Here is a 24,452-nt window from a genome sequence, read left to right as displayed (position 1 = left end):
AACCGGTTGTGTTGATATACGTTTTCATGTGTGATTATGGCCACTTCCAACTTTGTAGTTTTCCTGTTATTAGCCCATTTGACCTTCCAGTTGATAGAATGCTGTAAGACTGTGAGGAAATAGAGGGAAAGAATTGTGTTCTTCAATTTTTGAGAAACTTCTTAGAAGAAAAGCCATTGTAAAACAGAGGTTTTCTTTGAAAATTAATTTCCTGAAACTCAAGTGTTCTTTTGTTTTTGAAAAAAGAAGGTAGCTTTTGCACTTATGAATATCATTTACTACCTATGGCAGTGAAAGTTTTGTTTGACTGAGTCATAGATTAATTATGACAAAAGTTTGTTTTTAGAGGAGGTAAGAATATACACTGCCACAGACTGTTTCTATGCCCTAAACCACCCCCAAAATGTAGTGGCTTAAAATGACAGTGATATATTGTTTCTCATGATTCTCTGGGTTGACTAGACTCAATGGACCAATCCTGGGCTCCATGTGGTGTAGCTGAGGTCAGGCTACAGCTAGGACATCCAAGATGGTGTCATGTCCTCCACAGTCTCTCCAAATTGCCTGTCATCACGCAGTCGTCTAGGCCAAGCTACTTTATAGCTTGGTTGCTGGCTTTCAAAAGCCACAGCTGGAAACTACACACCTTTTTAAGGCTTAGGCCAGAAATGGCATTTTGAACCCATTCCTTTGGTTCAAAGCAAGTTACCAGGTTAACCCAGATTCAAGAGGAGGGGAATTAGCCTCCACCTCTTCATGGGAGAAGTGGCAAATAATTTGGACCTATCTTTAATTCACCACAGAGATACTGATTCGTTCATTAATTTAAGATTTGAGTGTCTACTATGTGTCTGACACTATTCCCAGTGCTATGAGGAGTAGTCCTCCGGGGGTGTATCTTGTTCAGCTCTCTCTTTCAGCTCCATTACTGACAAGCTATGCATCTTGGCCAAGTTTCTTTTCTTCTCCATGACTTGCTCCTCTTATTTGCAAAATGGGCATAATAATAATAATAGTTGCTCTACATGTAATAAATAATTTAATTTTCATAATTGTGATGTCAATATATGTAGAGTACTTAGAAATGTGAAGAGCAAAGCACAGTGTCAGGAACATAGCAACTCATAAGATAGTTGTTATTTTTGTTATTACTAAGGAGAAAAGTGAAGCCAGTGGGATGGTGACTTGGCTACCCAGCTATTTAAAGGCAGATTCTTTTAGCAGCACAAGGTAAAATTACCTTACAATGTATTTTCTGGTAAATACAACTAATCTCTGTACATTGCAGGAGATTACTGCAAAATACAATGGACTTGCTTTTTAATAAATTCTCTGGAAACATTTTGCCAGCAAGTTTCATAGATTTATAGGATATGTTTTCCATTCTGAATTTTTCTGGCTCCAATCCAGTTACTCTCATGGCCGTTCGGGACCAGACCCTTCCTCACCTCCTCAAGTCTCCTTTTACTCCTTTCCTGTCAAATCCTATAGTCCAGCCATATCAGATCACTTGTAGTTCCCACATTTAAAGTGCTGTTTGACACCCCTCTGCCTTTATATACACTACTGCCAGTTCCTGGAATGCTCATATTCTAGTATTTTAAAGCTTAGCTATTATCTTCTTTATCCTAGATATTTACAGTTGCTTTCCCGGCATCTTCTTAACCTGAATCTGTTTGGGTACATTTTTTTTCTTTTCCCAAACCACATGATTACTTCTTTCATAAGACTTAATCACATTTTAAATTATCTGTTATTTATCCATCTCTATAACCTCTCTAAACTGGAAGGTGTGAAATGCATCTTTTGTTTTTTCTTCTGATTTCTCAAAGCCTTGCATAGTACCTTAAAGTCTGTGTCATCACATGCATACTTAGTTCCCAGAATAAGACTTCCTAATATGTATTTTAAAGCCACAGTTCTTCACAAAGGGAGGCAGAACCAAATATTTACTCTTTGACAAGATATTTATAAGTATTGATCATATGTGAAGATTGCCATCATAAGCCAGTCTTCTTTAAAACATTAACTTTTGGCACTAATCTAACCCATTTAGGAATCCAACAAATAGGATTTTTAGAATTTATACATGTACATTTTATTTTCCCGAAGATTTTTTCTTAAAGCAGATTTTTTAGGGCCAATAAATTTCCAATACATTTTTATGTGAGATAGCTTGGGGTGTCATGTCAACATGCTCACCTTGGATTATACTTTAGTCATTGGAGACAGGACTTGAGGTTCAGATCACAGTCTGAAGTTGAAGGAGAGTTAGCCAATAATAGTATGCATTTTGCCAAAGCACTGCTTAGTTGGGTCATCAGCAATCAAAGAGCTTACTGGCAACTGCTGACAACAAGGTTAGATTAGTCTAAAGTACCGATAATACAAACTCCACATAAGGAAAAGTAAAACGTCTTGTCTTCCAGCAAGCTGTATTCTGACAAGTCAACCCAAAGCATTTCTGCTCCTTCTGCCCAGGCTTTCACAATTTTTGTCATCTTGTAGCCTTACATCTCAAATCACTGGGACTTGCATAGGCTGATGATAGAAACAGCGTCACTTTTTGAAAGCCGCTAGCTTCCTCCATAGTGGCCTCATCCTAGAGCAGGAGAAACATGTAATACAGAGGGTGATATTGTCAAGCTTACAGTTAACTTTCTAAGGTCTGCTAGTTAAGCAGTCTAAGATTTTGGCAAATGAACCCCCCAGTACTTGTTGTTTGAGCTGCAGCTCTGGGATTGAGTACAAGTTCTGCCACTTAGACCCAGAGAGGTAATGTTATTTGGGAGAGGTCTTGAAGGTTCTGTCTTCTCATGTGCATAATATGGATAATGAAAGAACATAGCAATTATTGAATAATGAAGTAACTTCGTTCACATAAAATTCTGTTATCTCCATTTCATTGACGTGAAAACAGACTCAGTTTAACTTATTCATAGTCACATAGTTACTAAGCAGCGTGGCTGGGATTTAAATCAGTATAACACTATGCTTAGAACATAGTGAGCACTAATTTAAAAAATTGTGAATATTAAAGGTATATGGTCATATCTTAAAAAAATCAAAACACCACTAAGCTTGAATGAACATTTAACACTGTCTTATGGGCCACTCACATTTATGATTGTAGTTAAAAAAAAAACCCTAAGCTTCAGTGATCACAAAAAGATGTGAAGGCTGAACTAAATTTATTAAATGCTTAAAGATGATAAAATATAATGGTACTTTAATTGCCATTATGAAGTGAGAGTGATCTGATTTTTTTTCTCCCAATAATTGCTTTTCTTTATGTGCTCAATGCTGTGTTGTGTATCTTCCAGTCCAGACAGAGGTTCATAGGGCGCTCCACCCAACGTCTATTCTCATCTTTCATATTCGTCTATCCTAATCCCTATATTTTCTATCCAAAGTCCGTCCTGTGGATTATGACATTTGTCTTCAGAAATCAAAATGTGAAGCTGAAAAGATAATACACTAATCCATCCTTGCTTATAGATATTCTAGGATAAATGAATTTGTCAGATTATACAGTCCTTTGCCTAACTGCAAAAACCTCCTACATGGTATTTGTTCAATTAGCCATATGATAAATTGAGGAAATGTGCATCAATTTAAGACTAAGCTGTGTTATTAAGGTTGGCTGAAAATTAATATGAATGATAACCAAAGAAGCATATATCACTGTATAAATTGTATTAAATCCTTTTTGATAGAAGGTGAGTTCTATTAATTAAATTCAATAATGCTTATAAAGCAGTGAACAGAATGCCTAGATCATAGTAAGTGCTTAATAGATGTTAGTGATGGTTATTACTGTTAAAGTAACTAAGAAAAGCACTTGACATCCAAATGCTTGATGCGTAGAATTATTATCTCTATTACAATTACTATTTTTATTAAGGTATCCATTTCTCAGTGTGTTGGCTAGAAGTTTCGCAGGTTTTAGAATCTCTACTTGAGTTTAATTTGCAAAAGTAAAGCATTGTCGTTTAATAAGTCCCCCTTTTTCTTACATATCACCATTGCCAGACATTTTGCTCTCTTTTGTACAATGTAGTATGATCATGGGAAATTCATATTACTGTTTCTTGTGTTTGATTCCTTTGTGTGATGTGTGACTTACAGTTGAGTGTGTCTAAACTAGTCGCTGAGACATTGCTAGACCTGGATGTCCAAAACCCTGGGTAAGGCAGAGCACCTGGTGGCAGAGCATTTCTTCAAATCATGGGGCCACTGGCTGCAAACTCCACTCTTAACTATGATATATATGAAGTCACTTAAAATATGAGTGATAATTACTAACAGTAAGTAGTTACTGTGTGCATTTTCTGTGCTAAATCTTACCTAAGGGGGATTTAACATAGGTTATATCATTAATCCCAGTTCTACCATCTAATTCTAGGTAAACTCTGTAACTAAAGCAAACCTCTTAAATGTCAGGGATTTGATTCTTTCATTGACTCTCTTGAGCCTTAATAGCAAACCTGTTTATCAAGGGATCCACTAAATTGCTAAAGTTTTCTGAAAATTTATTTTCCACATTCTTATGCTTTCTAAAATTTTACTCTAAAATCAAAGCAGAAAATCTCTTGGTAAAGAACAGATTTAGGAGTAATAGGATGAAATAAAAACAAAAAATAATTTTGCTTGAATTCCAGGAAAAGGTACTTATCAAACAGTTGTGTTCAAAATTATTTCCCAAGGGAAAATGTAGACGCTTCTTGTTCGAAGGATTCAAAATGATATTGGAGGACAAGAATTCATATCAAGAATTAATATATTAATATATGCTCTACAGAGTGACCCTCAAACTCTGTTCTATCTTTAATTTTTTTTCTTTCTTGTGGTACGCGGGCCTCTCACTGTTGCAGCCTCTCCCGTTGCGGAGCACAGGCTCCGGACGCACAGGCTCAGCGGCCATGGCCCACGAGCCCAGCCGCTCCGCGGCATGTGGGATCTTCCCAGACCGGAGCACGAACCCATGTCCCCTGCATTGGCAGGTGGACTGTCAACCACTGTACCACCAGGAAAGCCCTGTTCTGTCTTTAGATTGTATACTTCTATATGAAGGTTTTTATTTATTGAATTAACTTTCTTTGAATCTATATTTCCAAGTCAACATAGAAAAATATTTTTGAATATTGAATAAGATCTTTGACTATGTGACCTGAATTGAATATTCCATTCCTCACATTTGATTAGAACTGTTATCTCAAGGTCAGACATTCTTGGACTGATCTTGAAAGGTAAAGGCTTTCATTCAACAAACTTTAAGCATCTGTCACTTGTCAGGTATTAAGCTGAAGGAGTTGACTCTGTACCTGACCTCAGGATGCTAATAGACAGGGATAGGCAAACTTGCCCTTAAAGAGCCAAATAGTCAATATTTTAGCTTGCAGGCCATACAGTCTCTATTGCAGCTACTCAACTCTTCAGTTATATCTTGAAAGCAGCCATAGAAAATATGTAAACCAGTGAGCATGACTGTCTTCATGGAAATTTGATTTATAGACAAAGCTGGTGAGCCAGTAGGTTTTAGTTTGCTGATCTAGAGTGAGGCAGATAAACAAACTGACAATCACAATACTGTAATAGGGCCGACAGATGTAGACACAAAGGGCCTCAGGAGCACAGGCAAAAGGCATCTAGACTCTGCCTTTGTTATGTGTCTGTGCAGAGTCTACAGTTCGCTGGCAAGGAGAGTAGGGAGACAATAGAGATTATCAATCAAGGCTTTTCAAAGAAGATTATGGCTGAATTCCATCCTAAAAATATGGAGCAATTCACTCACAGGCCATGCTAACTTTTCCTGCATGTTAAACGTAAGGACTATTGTGAATTCTGTCATCTTAATATGAGTCAATGATTCTAAAGGATGCAGCATGGAACTCTAGTTCCTCATCAAGTTAATAGATAATCCTGAATAAGTTTGCAAAATACTCTTTCTTGTCTAATAAGTTTGCAAAATACTATTGAATAAGTTTGCAAAATACTATTTCTTGTCTCTCTGTGGTTAGCTTCTCAACTTTTTTCAAGATGAAGGGGCTGATAAATCCTGTAGTAAAGAAAAAAATCTTAATTTTCAGTACCCCCAAATTTCCTTATTTGTCCATGGAACTCTCCTTTTGGTGTGGAATGCCTATTAATATATTTGATAAATAGTGCTTTGAGTAATGTGACTTTGGAAACTGCCATAAACAAAGAAGGAAGAGTCCTAGGTCCCATTTGTCTATTTGTAGACAGCTAGGTTCCAGAATCACTTTAAACAGATGGTCCTTCAGTGTTCGGGTTACTGGACAACAGACATCCATGAAGCCACGGGGAGATGGAAGCTTGAGTAAGTACTCAGTTACCCGGGGTTTTGAAATTTCAGGCAGAACAGTTAGTGAGCTCACGTGGTGAATTGGAAAAATAATGAAATTATAGAGTGATGGTTCTAATCTTGGGGCAGTATCAGTCCTGGACGATGTCTGCTTATCACAATGACAGGACCACTACCGGTAGGAATGGGAGATGTAGTACATAGGACATCCCTGCACAGTGAAGGTGCCCAGGTGCCAGTGGAGGCCCATGGACAAACACTGCTGTAGAGAGGCTTAGCCTATGGGGCCAGGGCAGCACTCGTCCCAAGGTTCAGAAGATTGGGTAGGAAATCTGGGCAGAACCTTTTAGGCTGATTATCATCAGTGCGGCATTACATATTTAAAATGGTGTAGTTTGTCATAACACTTCTTTATTTTTTTTTAGTTTTAACAATCATGTATGGTTTGCTTAACTCTATAAAAACCCATCCAATTTTATATTTGCTCAGGCACAGGCTCTTGTAAGATTTACAGAGCAAAGGTCAGGTACAGTGTGATCTTCTGAACTAGCCAGTGTTAGAATAAGCATTTCAGAGGTAATTTCATAAAGTATGTTATTAGCGCCTCACCTCAAGGTCATTTTTTTTTTTTGCGAACCTCAAGGTCATTTTGACAGGAGCACCAGAGTAACCTTAGGTCTGCTTTTGAAAGTGGCTCTTCAGTGGGTTCTTTGAAAAAGCGACTCTAATACTTTTTAAAGTAGACTCTGTCAGTCAATAAATAACTTTCTTTTCTGAATTCTTCTTGAGTAAATTGCCTCAAGGAAATATTCCTGTGGTTTCCTGAAAAATATCAAGCAGAAGATCCCTTGCAAAGACTAGGGTTGCTTAATAAAGGCACATTTTTTTAAAATATAAGAAGTGGCCTTCCGTATGGGTTGATGCAGCCCCTGCCAGGACAGGCTGAGAGGCATGCAGAGAGTAGTTGGGCTGAGTTTCACCCATCCCCCATGCAGGTGCCTCGTACAGGGTGCAAACTGCACATCTCCACATAGTGACCTTGGATCAAAACCACTATTGCCTTATTGTGTTTGGCTTTATTACATATATTCCTTCAGTTTGCATGCTTTTGAGTACCTACTACATGACACATTCTATGTTGTGTAGTATCCTACAAGCTAAATTATATGTCTCTTTGAGTGTTTACTCCATGGCAGAGCTTCTTTGCTAAGTGCTTCACACTTATTAATACTTTGCTCCAGGAGCTAGGTTTTGTTTTCATTTCCTGACTAAGGAAGCTAAACTTTTTGGCTTTCAAGAACTTGCCCATAGTTACATAGCTAGGAAGTAGAGGCACTGGGATTCAAAATCATCTTTTTTTTTTTTTTTCCTTCCTCTGATTCTAAAATCCATGCTATTAGTTACTAAACTGTAGGGCTTTCAAAGAATTTATACATTGTTGGGAGGAGGCAAATATGTTAACACATGGTTACAGTACAAGTGTAGGTGCTATTTGAGCCAAATACCTACTTAGAGAAAGAAGGTTGCCAGGGACCATTTCCCAGAAGAGGTTGTCCCTGAGCTGAACCTTAAAGAAGTTTACATAAACATGTGGAGATTCAAAGACTAATAAATCAAAACCAATCAAAACCAATGTGTGTGGGGAAAGGGTGGTTGTAGTGGATGGTGCTTGCACAGGGAATCAGGGACCTGCAAATAAAGGGATTTGGAGGACAGTTTATTCAAGTATAAATTATTGAAATATTTCCCCCTATATTATCCCTTTTCCGGGCAGGTTCATAGACTCTTTGCATTTTTTGTTTTATCATTTATTTTTTGGCTGCCGTGGGTCTTCGTCGCTGCATGCGGGCTTTCTCTAGTTGCAGTGAGCTGGGGCTACTCCTCGTTGCGGTGCATGGGCTTCTCGTCGCAGTGGCTTCTCTTGTTGTGGAGCAAGGGCTCTAGGTGCACAGGCTTCAGTAGTTGTGGCACATGGGCTCAGTAGTTGTGGCTCACGGGCTCTAGAGCACAGGCTCAGTGGTTGTGGCGCACGGGCTTAGTTGCTCCGCAGGATCTTCCTGGACCAGGGGGTCAAACCCATGTCCCCTGCATTGGCAGGCGGATTCTTAACCACTGTACCACCACTCTTTGCATTTTTGATTTGATTTTTTGCTCAGTCCTAGAATCTTCCAGAAAATAAGATACTTCCTATCTATTTTTAAAGCCTAACTTCATATAAAGAGATTACAAAGAATTTCTGGAGTCAAAAGAGAAAGAGGAGGATCTTGTATATATTTTTCCAAGAGTGGGTTTCTCAGCATGGACGTACCTAAGGAGGCTGAGGGGAAGCGCCAGAGTTCCCAGCTTGACCAAAGGCTCCCTTCCTCCTCTGTGGGCAAAAAACCAGAGAGACATTGGACTTCAAGGGTTCTTTGTGACCTTAATAGCAGAGAGATTAGAGACTTTATTCCCCACCTACTGGGCATGATATGACCCCTGGGTTCAGGTATGACCTTGAAGAAGAGCTAAACAATGAATGTGATTAAATATCTCACTGAAAAATAAGGGTTGATACTCCAAATCAAATATAATTTCCTTTAAAAAAATGAAGAAATGGATGTTTCTGTCACTCTTGAGTCTTCACTAAGATTCATTTCTGATGCATTAGAAAGTTTGTTTTAATTATTAAAGGGGATTAATAATAACATTTAGAACAAGAAAAAAATACATATTATTGTGGTGGCTGCAAATGTTTATTGAATGTTTCCTATGTGCCAGGCACCTTCTTAATGTTTCATGTCTACTGTTTAGCTTATTTCTGCCAAAACCCCATGTGGCAGGTGGTATCATCCCCTTTTGAAAGCTAAGGAGGCTGAGACCTAGTGAAGTTAGCTTACTTGCCAAAAGCACAGCTGATAATTAGTAGCAGAGCCTAATTCAACCTGTTCCCTTTCATTCTAAAGTTCATATGCTTAATCACTATAAAGTCTTCCTGGATAAGGAGTTTATATTTTATCACATAGATGGTAAAATTATACCTCATGTCTCCATAATGATTTGTTTTACCTAAAGTATTTTCACACGCAAGAAAAATGATTCTTCTAATTCTTAGAATCTGGTGAAAGATAATAGGCAGCTATTTAAGGGGTGGAGCCATTGTGATAAGGGCTAAATGTTGCTGATAGAAAATGAATCTGACAGTGACGTGTAAAGTATATTGGGGGGGGAGACAAGGAAGGGGGTGGGGAAAGAAGACCAGTTTTAAGACTTGCATAACAGAATGAACCAAGATCAGCACCAAACGATTCAATTAAGGGATAAAAGTATGTTGAAGGCAGAAAACCTTTTGCTGACCTCACTAAGGGGAAAGATTAGATAGTAGCAAGATTATGAAGGACCCCTACTTTAATTCTTCATCAATAGAAATTTATTTCTTTGGTAAGCCAGATATTTCTGCTTTTATTCAATTGGTATGAACTGTAGGAAGCCTTAAATGAACAATACCTATCAATATTTTTGACATTAAACTGGGTACAAGGCTGCTTTCTCATGACAGAATAAAAAGGCAACTGTTTTCCAAATGCTACCCAAAGATAATATAACTCTCTATGTTCTGCTCTAGGTTGAGGACATTGCTGAGCTATTTCCAGACTTACGTTTGTTCAAGAGATATCTTATAAATACGGGGCTACATCTGATGCTCTCTGGTTATATTTAAAAACTAAGACCTTCTGATAAAATCAAACCCTTTGCTACTACATAGGTTTAAAAAAAACTTGCTTTCAATATAAAAAAACACTTGAACTGTTTTTATAGATTCCGTCCAACTGTAAAGAGTCATGCTTGTCTTCCCTCTTTCTCTCTCATCTCACATTTAGTCTTCCAGGAAATGCTGCTTCCACTCCCAAAATATAGCAGAACTCAACCACTTCTCACCACCTCTGTTAATTCTACTCTTTCCAAATCTCATGTGGGTTTTTTTTAATTGATGTTGAATGTATTAAGAGTTAAAAATGAGTGTATTTTAAAATACTTATTTACTAAGTCATTAAAACAACATCAAAATATACATAAATTAGATACAGCACTGTGGAGACAGGCAGTTTCTTACAACACTAAATATACTCCTGTATGATGCAGTGAAAAAAAATTAATCAATTAAAAAAATGTGTGTAGATTCATGGCAGTCCTACCAAATAACTGATTTTATCTTGTGGGTTGTACCTAAGCACTTGTCTTCAAAGTCTTTCATTCACAGTATTATAAGTTTTTGTTTGTTGATTTGTCTCCTTATTCAGCATGGCACTTTTTCTTTTTTGCTATAATTTCTTCCTCCATTAAGAGAGGTGAATACCAGGATACATATTTGTAACTGAGCTTTGTATTGCGTTGTAAATACCTCTGCATTGTTTTTTGTTCTCGGCATCTCATCATATGCCCATTCATAGACATTCCACAGTTCTATGGGAAATGTGGGTTCAATTCTATACCTTTGAGGCCCTCAGCCTCTTTCTCCTCCAATGTAGTGTTAAAAAAAAAAAAGTGGCAAAAAAATACATGTTAAGCTATTTTTAATGAAAATAACTATTTTGCAAAACAAACCAAAAAACTTAGTGAAAAGAGAAACTTGAGTTTACATTTTTGCAAATCTGTCAATATCTAGCTTAGAAGAAGACAGCAGATTCTCATATCTGCTTCAATATTATTCAATCTGTTGAATTTCTGTTGTTTTTGTTGAAGTATGTGAAAAAATCAGCCTCACAAAGATATGGAGCAGAAAAAGGGGAAGAGTATGTTAATGGCCTTTTCAGATAATTGTGGACATTCTTATTTGACACTACACCAAAACCCAACAAAGGGTAGGTTATTACAGGTTAGTTGCAGTGTGGAATCTGAAACCAGATCAATGAACTTTTCTTACTTTATTACATTAAAATCCATTGATTGATCTTGTACTTCAAATAGATCTTTCCCCTGCATGATCTTGTAACATCATGCATTAGTCATCTGGAAAATACTGGTGTAGAAATTACAAAATTTACAATATCAAAAGAATCACATTTGTTAATATCAGCATTTGCCAATGATCTCATCAGAAAGTCTTCAATTATTAGAAAGCTGTTAAGCCCACAGTGGCAGATGAAAGTTTTCTGAAATTTTAACTTGCATTTGAAAATTTGAATTTTATCATTGGCAACAAATGCTGTCTGTTGTTTCCCTTGAAGTGTCAGGCTCACTTTGTTCTTTTTTGAAAAGTTATCTGCCAGATACTCAAGTCTGAATAACCACAGTTTGTGGTTATTGCCAAGTAAAAAATAATGTTCCATGAAAAAAAGTGACTAATTCAGCTTGCAACTCCAACAATTATGAGTGATTTTCCTTGAGAAAACCTTGTACTTCAGGAAGCAGCAGAAGTGCTTTATGTGTGCTTGCCATTTGTCACACATGATACTAAAAAGATGTGTAGTCAAGGGTTAAAATTTACTACAGTTAGTAACTTAGTGTTTCATCAAAATATTTTAAAGTAAAACTGGAATTCTACTTTATTTTTACTGTGAGATTTTGGTAAGAATATAATGACAACTCGTATACTTTATTGTCACTGCCTTAATTTGTGTAGAGGGGCCACCGTTCCTTTTACACCACCAGTGCAACATAGTCGTTCCATGATAAACCTAGATTTGAAAAGTTAATTCCATACCAAATAGCTCAGTACCATTTGTGTTTGTTGCCAAGCATTCATATACAATCTCGTCTTTTTTGATGATTGGTTGATTCTGCTACCAGATGAATACAAGCCAAATAGCAAGTCCCGCCATGACTGTAGATTAATCCATTTGTAAGGCAGAAGTACAATTCTGTGGACAAGATTTTCACCCATCTTTGTGTCTGCAGCAAAGTCATTAATTTGGCAAGGTACTGTATCTTTGGAAAGAGGCAGTGAAATGATTTCTTTAACTGACTTCTCCAGCAGGCAGTCAGCAAAGTCAGCTCTACAAGGTTTTTTTTTTTTCTTTCACCTATTATGTGGCTTCCCTAGTCAATGCAATATGGTAACTCTGTCAGATGCTTCACTTACTTTTCATTGCTACTTTGAAAAGATGTACAAAACAATTTTTGGCTTTTAAAAACTTCATCATGTCTAGAGGGCAGACAGCAGAAGCACTACAATTCTGCAGCCTGTGGAAGGAAAACCACATTCACAGAAAGATAGACAAAATGAAAAGGCAGAGGTCTTTGTACCAGATGAAAGAACAAGATAAAACCCCAGAAAAACAGCTAAATGAAGTGGAGATAGGCAACCTCCCAGAAGAGGAATTCAGAATAATGATAGTGAAGATGATCCAGGACCTCGGAAAAAGAATGGAGGCAAACATCGAGAAGATGCAAGAAATGTTTAACAAAGACCTAGAAGAATTAAAGAACAAACACCTAGAAGAATTAAAGAACAAACAGAGATGAACAATACAATAACTGAAATGAAAACTACACTAGAAGGAATCAGTAGCAGAATAACTGAGGCAGAAGAACAGATAAGTTACCTGGAAGACAGAATAGTGGAATTCACTGCTGTGGAACAGAGTAAAGAAGAAAGAATGAAAAGAAATGAAGACAACCTAAGAGACCTCTGGGACAACATTCACATTATAGGGGTCCCAGAAGGAGAAGAGAGAGAGAAGGGACCTGAGAAAATATTTGAAGAGATTATAGTTGAAAATTCCCTAACATGGGAAAGGAAAGAGCCACCCAAGTCCAGGAAGCACAGAGAGTCCCAGGCAGGATAAACCCAAGGAGAAACACACTGAGACACATAGTAATCAAATTGACAAAAATTAAAGACAAAGAAAAATTATTGAAAGCAACAAGGGAAAAGCAACAAATAACATACAAGGGAGCTCCCATAAGTATAATAGCTGATTTCAGCAGAAACTCTACAAGCCAGAAGGGAGTGGCATGATATATTTAAAGTGATGAAAGGGAAGAACCTACAACCAAGATTACTCTACCCGGCAAGGATCTCTTCAGATTCAATGGAGAAATCAAAAGCTTTACAGACAAGCAAAAGCTAAGATAATTCAGCACCACCAAACCAGCTCTACAACAAATGCTAAAGGAACTTCTCTCTAAGTAGGAAACACGAGAAGAAAAGGACCTACAAAAAGAAACCTATAACAATTAAGAAAATGGTAATAGGAACATACATATGGATAATTACCTTAAACGTGAATGGATTAAATGCTCCAACCAAAAGACACAGGCTGGCTGAATGGATACAAAAACAAGACCCATATATATGCTGTCTACAAGAGACCCACTTCAGACCTAGGGACACATACAGACTGAAAGTGAGGGAATGGAAAAAGATATTCCATGCAAGTGGAAATCAAAAGAAAGCTGATACTCATAAGACATAAAATAGACTTTAAAATAAAGAATTTTTTAAGAGACAAGGAAGGGCTGTCATAATGATCAAGGGATCAATCCAAGAAATAGATAAAACAGTTATAAATATATATGCACCCAACACAGGAACACCTCAATACATAAGGCAACTGCTAACAGCCATAAAAGAGGAAATCGGCAGTAACACAATAATAGTGGGGGACTTTAACACCTCACTTACATCAATGGACAGATCATCCAGACTGAAAATTAATAAGGAAACACAAGCTTTAAATGACACAGTAGACCAGATAGATTTAACTGATATTTATAGGACATTCCATCCAAAGAGAGCAGATTACACTTTCTTCTCAAGGGCACATGGAACATTCTCCAGGATAGATCACATCTTGGGTCACAAGTGAAGCCTTGGTAAATTTAAGAAAATTGAAATCATATCAAGAGTCTTTTCTGACCACAATGCTCTGAGATTATAAATCAATTATAGGGAAAAAAAGTAACAAACACAAACACATGGAAGCCAAACAGTACGTTACTAAGTACCAAGAGATCACTGAAGAAATCAAAGAGAAAATCAAAAAAATACCTAGAGACAAATGACAATGAAAACACAATGATCCAAAACCTGTGGCATGCAGCAAAAGCAGTTCTAAGAGGGAAGTTTATAGCTATACAAGCCTACCTCAAGAAACAAGAAAAATCTCAATCTAACCTTACACATAAAGGAACTAAAGAAAGAATCAAACAAAACCCAAAGTTAGTAGAAGGAAAGAAATAATAAGATTACAGCAGAAATAAATGCAATAGAAACAAAGAAAACAATAGCAAAGATGAATAAAGCTAAGAGCTGGTTCTTTGAGAAAATAAACAAAATTTTTAAATCTTTAGCCAGACTCATCAAGAAAAAGAGGGAGAGGACTCAAATCACTAAAATTAGAAATGAAAAAGGAGAAGTAACAACAGACACTGCAGAAATGCAAAGCATCCTAAGAGACTACTACAAGCCAATAAAATGGACAACTTGGAAGAAATGGATTAATTCTTAGAAAGGTATAAACTTCCAAGACTGAACCAGGAAGAAACAGAAAATATGAACAGACAAATCACAAGTAACAAAATTGACACTGTGATTAAAATTCTTCCAACAAACAAAAATCCAGGACAGATGGCTTCACAGGTGAATTCTATCAAACAGAGACCAGCTAACACCCATCCTTCTCAAACTCTTCCAAAATATTGCAGAGGAAGGCACACTCCCAAACTCAGTCTATGAGCCACCATCACCCTGATACCAAAATCAGACAAAGATAGTACAAAAAAAGAAAGTTACAGGCCAATATCACTGATGAATAGAGATGCACAAATCCTCAACAAAATACTAGCAAACAGAATCAAACAACACCTTAAAAGGATCATACACCATGACCGAGTGGGATTTATCCCAGGCATGCAAGGATTCTTCAATATATGCAAATCAATCAATGTGATACACCATATTAACAAATTGAAGAAGAAAAACCATATGATCTTCTCAATAGATGCAGAAAAAGCTTTTGACAAAATTCAATGGCCATTTATAATAAAAACTGTCCAGAAAGTGGGCATTAGTGGGAGGCTTTCTCAACATAATAAAGGCCATATATGACAAACCCACAGCAAACATAATTCTCAATGGTGAAAAACAGAAAGCATTTCCTCTAAGATCAGGAAAAAGACAAGGATGTCCATTCTTGCAAGTCCTAGCCATGGCAATCAGAGAAGAAAAAGAAATAAAAGGAATACAAATTGGAAAAGAAGTAAAATTGTCAGTGTTTGCAGGTGACATGATACTATACACAGAGAATCCTAAAGATGCCACCAGAAACACAGAAATCTCTTGCATTCCTACACACTAACTATGAAAGATCAGAAAGAGAAATTAAGGGAACAATCCCATTCACCATTGCAACAAAAAGTATAAAATATCTAGGAATAAACCTACCTAAGGAGGTGAAAGGCCTATACTCCGAAAACTGTAAGTCACTGATGAAAGGAATCAAAGATGACACAAACAGATGGAGAGAAATACCATGTTCTTGGATTGGAAGAATCAGTATTGTGAAAATGAGTATACTACCCAAAGCAATCTACAGATTCAATGCAATCCCTATCAAATTACCAGTGTCATTTTTTACACAACTAGAATAAAGAACCTTAAAATTTGTATGGAAACACAAAAGACCCTGAATAGCCAAAGCAGTCTTGAGGGAAAAAAAAGGAGCTGGAGGAATCAGACTCCCTGACTTCAGACTATACTACAAAGCTATAATTATCAAGACAATATGGTACGGGCACAAAAACAGAAGTATAGATCAATAGAACAGGATAGAGAGCCCAGAGATAAACCCATGCACCTATGGTCAACTAATCTATTACAAAGGAGGCAAGGATATACAGTGGAGAAAAGAGAGTCTCTTCAATAAGTGGTGCTGGGAAAACTGGACAGCTACATGTAAAAGAATGAAATTAGAACATTCCCTAATACCATACACAAAAATAAACTCAAAATGGGTTAGACAGCTAAATGTAAGACCGGACACTATAAAACTCTTAGAGGAAAATATAGGCAGAACACTTTTTGACATAAATCACAGGAAGATCTTTTTTGATCCACCTCCTAGAGTAATGGAAATAAAAACAAAATAAACAAATGGGACCTAATGAAACTTAAAAGCTTTGGCACAGCAAAGGAAACTACAAACAAGGTGAAAAGACAACCCTCAGAATGGGAGAAAATATTTCCAAACGAATCAATGGATGAAGGATTAATCTCCAAAATATATAAACAGCTCATGTAGCTCAATATTAAACAAACAACCCAATCAAAAAATGGGCAGAAGACCTCAGTAGACATTTCTCCAAAGAAGACATGCACATGGCCAAGAGGCACATGAAAAGCTGCTCAACATCACTAATTATTAGGGAAATACAAATCAAAACTACAGTGAGGTATCATCTCACACCAATTAGCATGGGCATCATCAGAAAATCTACGAACAACAAATGCTGGAGAGGGTGTGGAGAAAAGGGAACCCTCTTGCACTGTTGGTGGGAATGTAAACTGATCCAGCCACTATGGAGAACAGTATGGAGGTTCCTTAAAAAAATAAAAATCGAATTACCATATGACCCAGCAATCCTACTCCTGGGCATATACCCAGAGCAAACAATAATTCCAAAAGACACAGGCACCCCAATGTTCATTGCAGCACTATTTACAGTAGCCAGGTCATGGAAGCAACCTAGATGCCCATCAACAGATGAATGGATAAAGATGGTACATATATATGGTACATATATACAATGGAATAATACTCAGCCATAAAAAGGAATAAACTGGGTCATTTTCAGAGACGTGGATGGATCTAGAGACTGTCCTACACAGTGAAATAATTCAGAAAGAGAAAAACAAATGTCATATATTAATGCATATATGTGGAATCTTAGAAAAATGGTACAGATGAGCTGGTTTGCAAGGCAGAAATAGAGACACGGATGTAGAGGATAGTAGTATGGACACCAAGGGGGAAAGTGGCGGCAGGGGGCTTGTACTGGTGGGATGAATTGGGGGGTTGGGGTTGACATATATACACTAATATGTATAAAATAGATAACTAATAAGAATGTGCTGTATAAAAAAATAAATAAAATTTTAAAAAGAATTAAAAAATAATAACTTCATCATGTCTACATGAAAAAATCCAATTTCCTTTCCTTTAAATTTTGAATGATTGGGTACAAAATGGTATCATAACTTGGATAATAGTATTTTTAAACTGTTCTGGTGTATAGGACAATAGGTAAATTATTACCATCTATAATGCTGAAGGAAAGTTAGATTTTGTCACATTTTTCTTATTTAGAGTGTCTCCACATTTCTTTGGACTAGATTTATCCCATCCATGAATCAGAAAATTCTTTGATTGTGTCCTTTTCATATTTTTCGGTGTCTTTAGATTTAGAAATTGGCAGCTATGGCTTGAGAATATGTCTTTTAATCTCCCCTCTCAAAGTAAATCTATCCGTAAAAATAAGACAGTATAATAAAGTTTCTTTTATTAGATTCTTAATAGTTATTATGAAATTCTAAAATTACAAGTTTTAGATAAATTTTTTAAAGTTAGATATATTTTTGAAAAACTACAAAATTATTATTGCAACACATGATATCCAAATGTATTTACTTGTAACTTTTTCCACTTAAGGAAAAGAAAAGCTTCACAAGTTCAAAAGGACAATTTATTGGATAAGGTTACAGAGATTATAGCAGGTAGCTGAAAACTAACTAGTAAGAGCACAGTAGAAGCATTGCAATAATATTGAATTAATTTCTGTAAACAGCACGCTTATCATAAACCTACTCCTACCTTAAAAAAATTCTAGAAAACACAGGAACACTTAAGCATACATCCATTAACTATCAAAGTAATGATGTCATATAGCCTCTGGAGGAGTCTATTGTGTGGTACACATGTGAAAGAATATGAGTAAAAAAGGCAAATTACAACTTAGACTATTTGTTTTGACTTCAGGGTTCTTCTTGAAAGGGTCCTGGGGAGTCTCTGTTTTTTTTTTTCTTTCTTCTATTAGCTGTTATTTTCATATGGTAGGTTACCAAAAATAAAATTACTAAGACAAATTCAGAATGTGGGACATCCAATAAGACAGTTGTCCCTGTCTCTTCAAAAAATCAGTGTAATGGGGGGAAAGGTAGGAGTATGGTTGTGGAATAAGAGACTAGAGAAGCAGAATAGCCCAGAGTAGTATGTGGATTTTTACTGGATCCTGGTTTGGAAAGAAAAAGACAATAAAGAAATTTTTGAACAATAGGTAATATTTGACATGGAATATAGTTATTAGATGATATTATGGAGTTGAGTGAATTTTTCTTATGATAATGCTATAGTTACTTATTTAAAAATATTTTCTTATTTTTAGATCTGTGTGCTTAAATATTAGGGGTAAAATTTCATGATATCTACAACTTAGTTTCAGATTTTCATGAAAAAATATCTATAAATCTGTTTATCAATATGCATATAAAAATTAGATGGATCGAAGGTAAATAAAGCAAAGATGGCACAATGTTAACAGTTGCTAACCTAGGTGATGGGGGTACAGGGGATTCTTGAACTATTTTTTCAGCCTTTCCATTTATTTGACATTTTTCATTGCAAAAAGTTGGTTAATAAACGAAGTCACTGAATCAAAGGATGTTAATATTATTGCTTAATTTCTAAATCGTTAAAAGAATATGGCATGCTTTTAAAACTTACATGAGGCACTTTTAAATAATTCTACTGTGAAGTGTGTAGCTCAGCAAATGATTAGCTTCATAGTCATTCAGATGGAAATTTTTATCCTCTCTTTATCAGTACTGAGTGTTGTGACCTCAGGCAAACTCTAAAGATCCCAGTTGTTTTAGCTGTAAAATGGATGATAGTAATAATGGTTCTTTGATAAAGCTGTTTAAAAATAAAATATATTATCTGTAAAACCCTTAGCCCAGTGCCTGGAAAATAGAAAGCATTCAAATCTCATCTTCTATTATTGTCATGACAAATCCCAAGTCCTTACTTTATTCAACCAGAAAATCCAATGGAAAAGCTCCACACATTAAATCATCTCTATTATATTACAGTCAAGTGCATTTTGTAACTTCAGACCTACTGCAAGTCCTAAGGGAACAAAAACGTTTTAATAGATCCATAAGAATTACTTGTAATTAGCATGTAAATGGTTATGGGTTTTTTCCCCCCTGCCCCTCCCCAATAAGTGAAAATACTCTTTACTGTTTAAACATTTTATGGAAGTTCATCCTTATAATTATTTTGCCTTAAGTTTTCTAAATCATAGACAACTTCATCTTGAGTTATCACATGTACACACTAGTGAAGTTTAAATTAATATCTTTTGATGTATTGGGAAAAATTCAAACAAATTTCATGGGTAGAATTTTAAACTTATGAATATCCTCAATGGTTTTATTCTTGGTGTTCAAGCTGTCAGTGGACTGATAAGTTCTCTCATGTAATTAATTTCTGAGAATTATCTAGTGTTTAGAGAAATAAAGACTTAAGATTTTAAAGATGGCTACAAAAGTGTTTCCAGTATAATTTATAAAAGTGAAGACACTTATTTTCTGTTAATTGATTTCCATTTTGTTAAATCTGAAAGTGCTTAAATTGTTACGAAGAATTCTTTAGAGTGTTTCTTCTCTGAAATCATCCTTAATTTTTATTGGTAATAAATGCTGCTGAACGTTTTGAGGCATTTTAAATTGTAAAAGATCATGATATATATACGATGGAATATTATTGTATAACATGCAATAATATATTAGAAAGAAATCCCATTTGCATTTTGCACAACATGGGTGGACCTTGAGGGCATTATGCTAAGTGAAAAAAGGTGGACAGAGAAAGACAAATACTGCATGGTATCACTTATATGTGGAATCTAAATAAAAAGTTAAACTCATAGAAACAGAATAGAACAGTGGTTGTCAGGGACTGGGGAATAGGGGAAATGGGTTACAAACTATTGTAACCTATAGTTGATAACACTGTATTGTATAGTTGAAATTTGCAAAGAGTAGAACTTAAAGATCTCAAACATACACAAAAGAATAAATATGTGAGGTGATGGATGTGTTAATTAACTAGGTTAACTGGATGGGAGGAATCTTTTCACAATGTACACTTTAAATATCTTATAATTTTGTCAGTTATACCTCAGTAAAGCTGAAAAAATAAAAAATAAGTAAAATTGTAAAAGATAATTAATTAAAATGTGCCCCCTAAAACTTAATGTCTTTGTTTTTTTTAGTGAGTTATGTGGTCAAGCAAATACTAATTTTTTTTTCTCATGAATAAGAATGCTCATGAAAATGAAAGTTTTGTAGAGTGGCTTGACATAGACTTAGCATAGAACTAATGGGGCTGTCTAAAGAAGGCAGCCAGTTATAATAAAATGAGAAAAACTCAGTTGTAGTTTGTGTTTTCCATAAATACCCCCTGGAATAGAAACATTCTAATTATTCTTGTATCTCAGAAGAAACTGAAATATAGCTCATTAAAAGAACAAGAAAGGGCTAAATTTTTCTACCTGCATAGCTCATGGAAACAGCTTCCTATATCTTCCTGTCTCTTTCTGTGATGTGTTCCATCCAGCTGCTGAAGTAGACTGCCGTCTGGAAATTAAAACCCACGTGGCTCAGACCACAGCAATAAATCTGGTGAAACATGGTCCTGGGTGAAATATTATACTTCTTCATAAAAGCTTAGGATTTTATTAATAGGCTTTACACTAAGTAATGGGAATCAGAGTGACAAATTAACAGTAAAACTTTCATGCTTATATCCAAACATTATGTTATGGCTTCTTTCATTACATTATTCTAATCAAGCCAGAGCTGTTTTTCTATAGCAACAAACCTGAAACAAGTCTCATCCAACTCAACTAACTCATTTAAATAACTTTGCTCCATGACAATTTATCTAAAGATCAAGTTTACCGAACAGTCGATCTGTAAGTCAGATATCATACATACAAACATATTTTCACTCATTTATAGTCTTTTCTGTATTCAGCATTGAGATAAGATGAAATAAGAATTTAGTTCCACATCCCAGTTAGATTTTCCAGTGGAGTAGATTTTCAAGAATATTATGCTGATGAGTTTTTTTTTTTCCTTTTAAAGTCAGCATTATCCATATAAAATAAGTTCCTTTGGTTTGTGTGTTCAACATCATTTAGTATTTCCATATGCTGGTCAGTGAGTTTCCCTAATAAGAGGATGAGAAGACATTATTTCAGTGTCTACTATGCGTCTGACTCTTTTCTCCATTCTATATGATCTGATCCCTATAACTGTCCTAGGAAGCATTTGTGTGTCTATGCTTTCATAACTTTATTCAGCACATGCTCTTGAGTTGTTATTAGTAAATCACTGAAAATACAGGGGCTGAGCGAGACAGATATAGTACTGTTCTTATTTTTGTGGAGTTTGATTTTAGCAGTGAAGATGCCCAGTAACAAATACCTGATTAATTATCTAATTATAGTTGCAGGAAGGGTTAACAGAGATCATAAATAGGAGGACCTGATCTAGCTGGGAGAGGCTGGGGAGAGTAGGAAGTTTCCAGTGTTGGTGAATGAATGCTTGCAGGCCTGAATGTATCATCAGTCCAGCTGAGTCCTGAAAAATGGGTAGTAGTTGGCCTGTAGAAAAGTGTGTGTGTGTGTGTGTGTGTGTGTGTGTGTGTGTGTGTAGGGGGACCTAGAAGTGTGTGTGTGTGTGTGTGTGTGTGTGTGTGTGTGTGTGTGTGTGTGTAGGGGGACCTAGAGAAGGTGATGGAATTGGAAGGAATTTGGTGAGAGCAGGCTGATAAGGGAGAGAGTGGTTTCTCTCAATTATAGCTGAGGCATCCAAGGTCACACAAAGAAATATAAATGGGATTTGAACTTGGTTCTGTCCAATCTCCAATTCTTTCTAGTACATCATGCCTTTTCCCTGTTAGTCATCAAATTATGCTTAAATTATTACTTTGATCTTCATTGGCAGATTCTTTGTCATGAAATCCTTTTGTATTTTCTTTCAGATGTGTTGCTGTTTTATTTATAAAACTGAGTTGCTATGCATGCCTTCAACATCATCTCTGTCTTGTTTTTCAGTGTGCCAACATTCCAGAGCCTTCCTGAAGAGATACTCAGTAAGCTTGCTGACGTCCTTGAAGAGGTAATTGTTTTTAGCCCTTGACCTTTTTGAGATGGGACTCAGCCCATCACAGCTGTGCAATAAGTCACAAACTGCAGAGAGCCCTTTTAAATTTTTTTGAGCACTGACATGAGCTATATATTTGGCTTCAAATAAAAAGCAGCTCAGTATATCTGACATTTATACACAGTTAGAAATGTGCAAATCATTGTAACTATAGAGGGAGAAAAAACTTTTCGCTCTGGCAAACATATTGTTACTTTGACTTCCAAGAATGGGAGACTGTGTATTTATCTCTTATTTCAGTTGGTATAAAGCAAGATTGTAATAATTGCTACTCTGAAGCTTCAGATTAGCAAATTTATAACAAGAATTAGCAGTTGGGTACATATTTTATTAGCATATGAGCATATTTTACACACGTTATTGTATGCCTGAATGTGAAAGTGTCACTGTTACTTACTTTTCACAGAACCTATAAAGCATAAGAAATATTGAAGCAGGAAAAAGAGAGGAGGTTTATACAAGCAGTGTCTTGAGTGAACACAAGGGGATAGGGTCCCTAGTGCCTATAGAGACAGAGAAGGCAGAGTATCTGGGCACATATGTAGATGGGGGTGGGGACTGACAGAGTGGTTGGCGCTCTGTCAAACCTGTTCTGATATCTTCTATTTTCTCTGTAATCTAGAAAGCAAGGTCATCAACTGAGGATGAGGATGGGGTAGAGGTCTGAGAGGTTTGAAGACAGAGGAGAAGGTATGAGAAAAATAGAAGAGGGAATAGACTAGGAAGACACAGTATGACTGACAGTCACCATTCAGGCCCTGTTTGATGTTACCAATCCCTAATCTCAGTTAAACAGGCAAAAAGAGTTCATTCAAGATGTACGATAGGAGAGAGAGATCAGACTCCACTCTGCTGGGCCAAAAGGTGGGAGGATTTTTAAGCACTGGAGTGAGCTGGTGGAAAAGTACTCCAGTAGGGGTGTTACCAGAAAGTAGGTTCTTGTCTCAGAAAGAATTCAGAGATGAGATGGAAGTCAAGAAAGCAAAGTGAGGATTTATTAAGCAATAGTAAGCTCTCAAGGGGAGAGTTCGCAGACTCGGGTAAACAGCCACCCTAAGTTTCTTTGGCAAGCTGGTTATATGGGGCGTGAAAATGATTGGGCAGAATATTCATTGAGGAGGGAGGGGTTTTGGCTCGTATTCACTGATTTTCATCCCAGCTCCACCTTCCCGAGGGGAGGAGGGATTTTTGTCCTTATTTAGTCTTGATTGGAAGTGTCATGGTGTCAGTGCATGATGGGAAATTCTTATCTACAAGGTTAATTTTATTGTAATGATGGCGTAATGGACAAAAAGTTACATTCGAACATTGGAGATTCCTGCCTTTTCCCGCCTTCCTTTGTCTCCAGGACCCCTGTTGTTCACAAGATGTATGGTTTCCTGCCACGTGGCCCACACCCCCCTTTCTTTGCTCATATCTCACTGTCTACCTTTTCTAACAGTGGTTCTCCAGTAGGGAGGAAGTTGGTCAATGTGACTAGTTCATCTGTGCTTGCTGATTGTCCCTTCTGGAAGTTAGGCTCCTATCCACCCATAGAGACTGGGAGATAGAGGCGCTATCTTCTTCTTGATTACTTTTCTAAGGAACGGCTCCTAGGTCCTTGAGAAAGACGTTCCTGAGCTGTAAAACAACCGGTGCCAACAGCCTGGAAGAAGATTTGCATCTCAAACAGGCAAATTAAGAATTTACAGTTGAAAACTTTCTAAAGTAAATGCTCCAAGAAAAGGGAGATCAGGAGCCTAGTGTCAGAAAGAAGGCTGTCTAAAGTTTGGTCAAAGTGAGGGAACCGTTAAGTCTGTCTTGGTTACCAGCCCATTTGTATGTTTCTTCAGCCCCATTTGTTTGCCTGGATTCAAGTTCCAAGTAGACAGAGAATGGGATTTAACCGGGATTGGTATTTTGCCAGGAAAAGATGAGTGG

General features: G+C 36.5%; 1 protein-coding gene across 2 annotated transcripts in view; it reads left to right on the top strand.

Annotated features, from left to right (window-relative positions):
• Window positions 1-24,452, top strand: part of PRKG1 (protein kinase cGMP-dependent 1) — a 1,229,308-nt gene that overhangs the window by 868,730 nt on the left and 336,126 nt on the right. For both annotated transcript variants that reach the window (XM_007470289.1, XM_007470290.1), the window contains exon 5: window positions 22,424-22,487. In XM_007470289.1, coding sequence (XP_007470351.1) covers window positions 22,424-22,487 — 64 coding nt within the window. The remainder of the gene's footprint in view (window positions 1-22,423; window positions 22,488-24,452) is intronic.

The sequence above is a fragment of the Lipotes vexillifer genome, unplaced genomic scaffold (genome assembly GCF_000442215.2).
Source record: "Lipotes vexillifer unplaced genomic scaffold, Lipotes_vexillifer_v1.1 scaffold690, whole genome shotgun sequence".
NCBI classification, from domain to species: Eukaryota; Metazoa; Chordata; class Mammalia; order Artiodactyla; family Lipotidae; genus Lipotes; species Lipotes vexillifer.
This window is presented reverse-complemented; position numbering and strand designations above follow the sequence as displayed.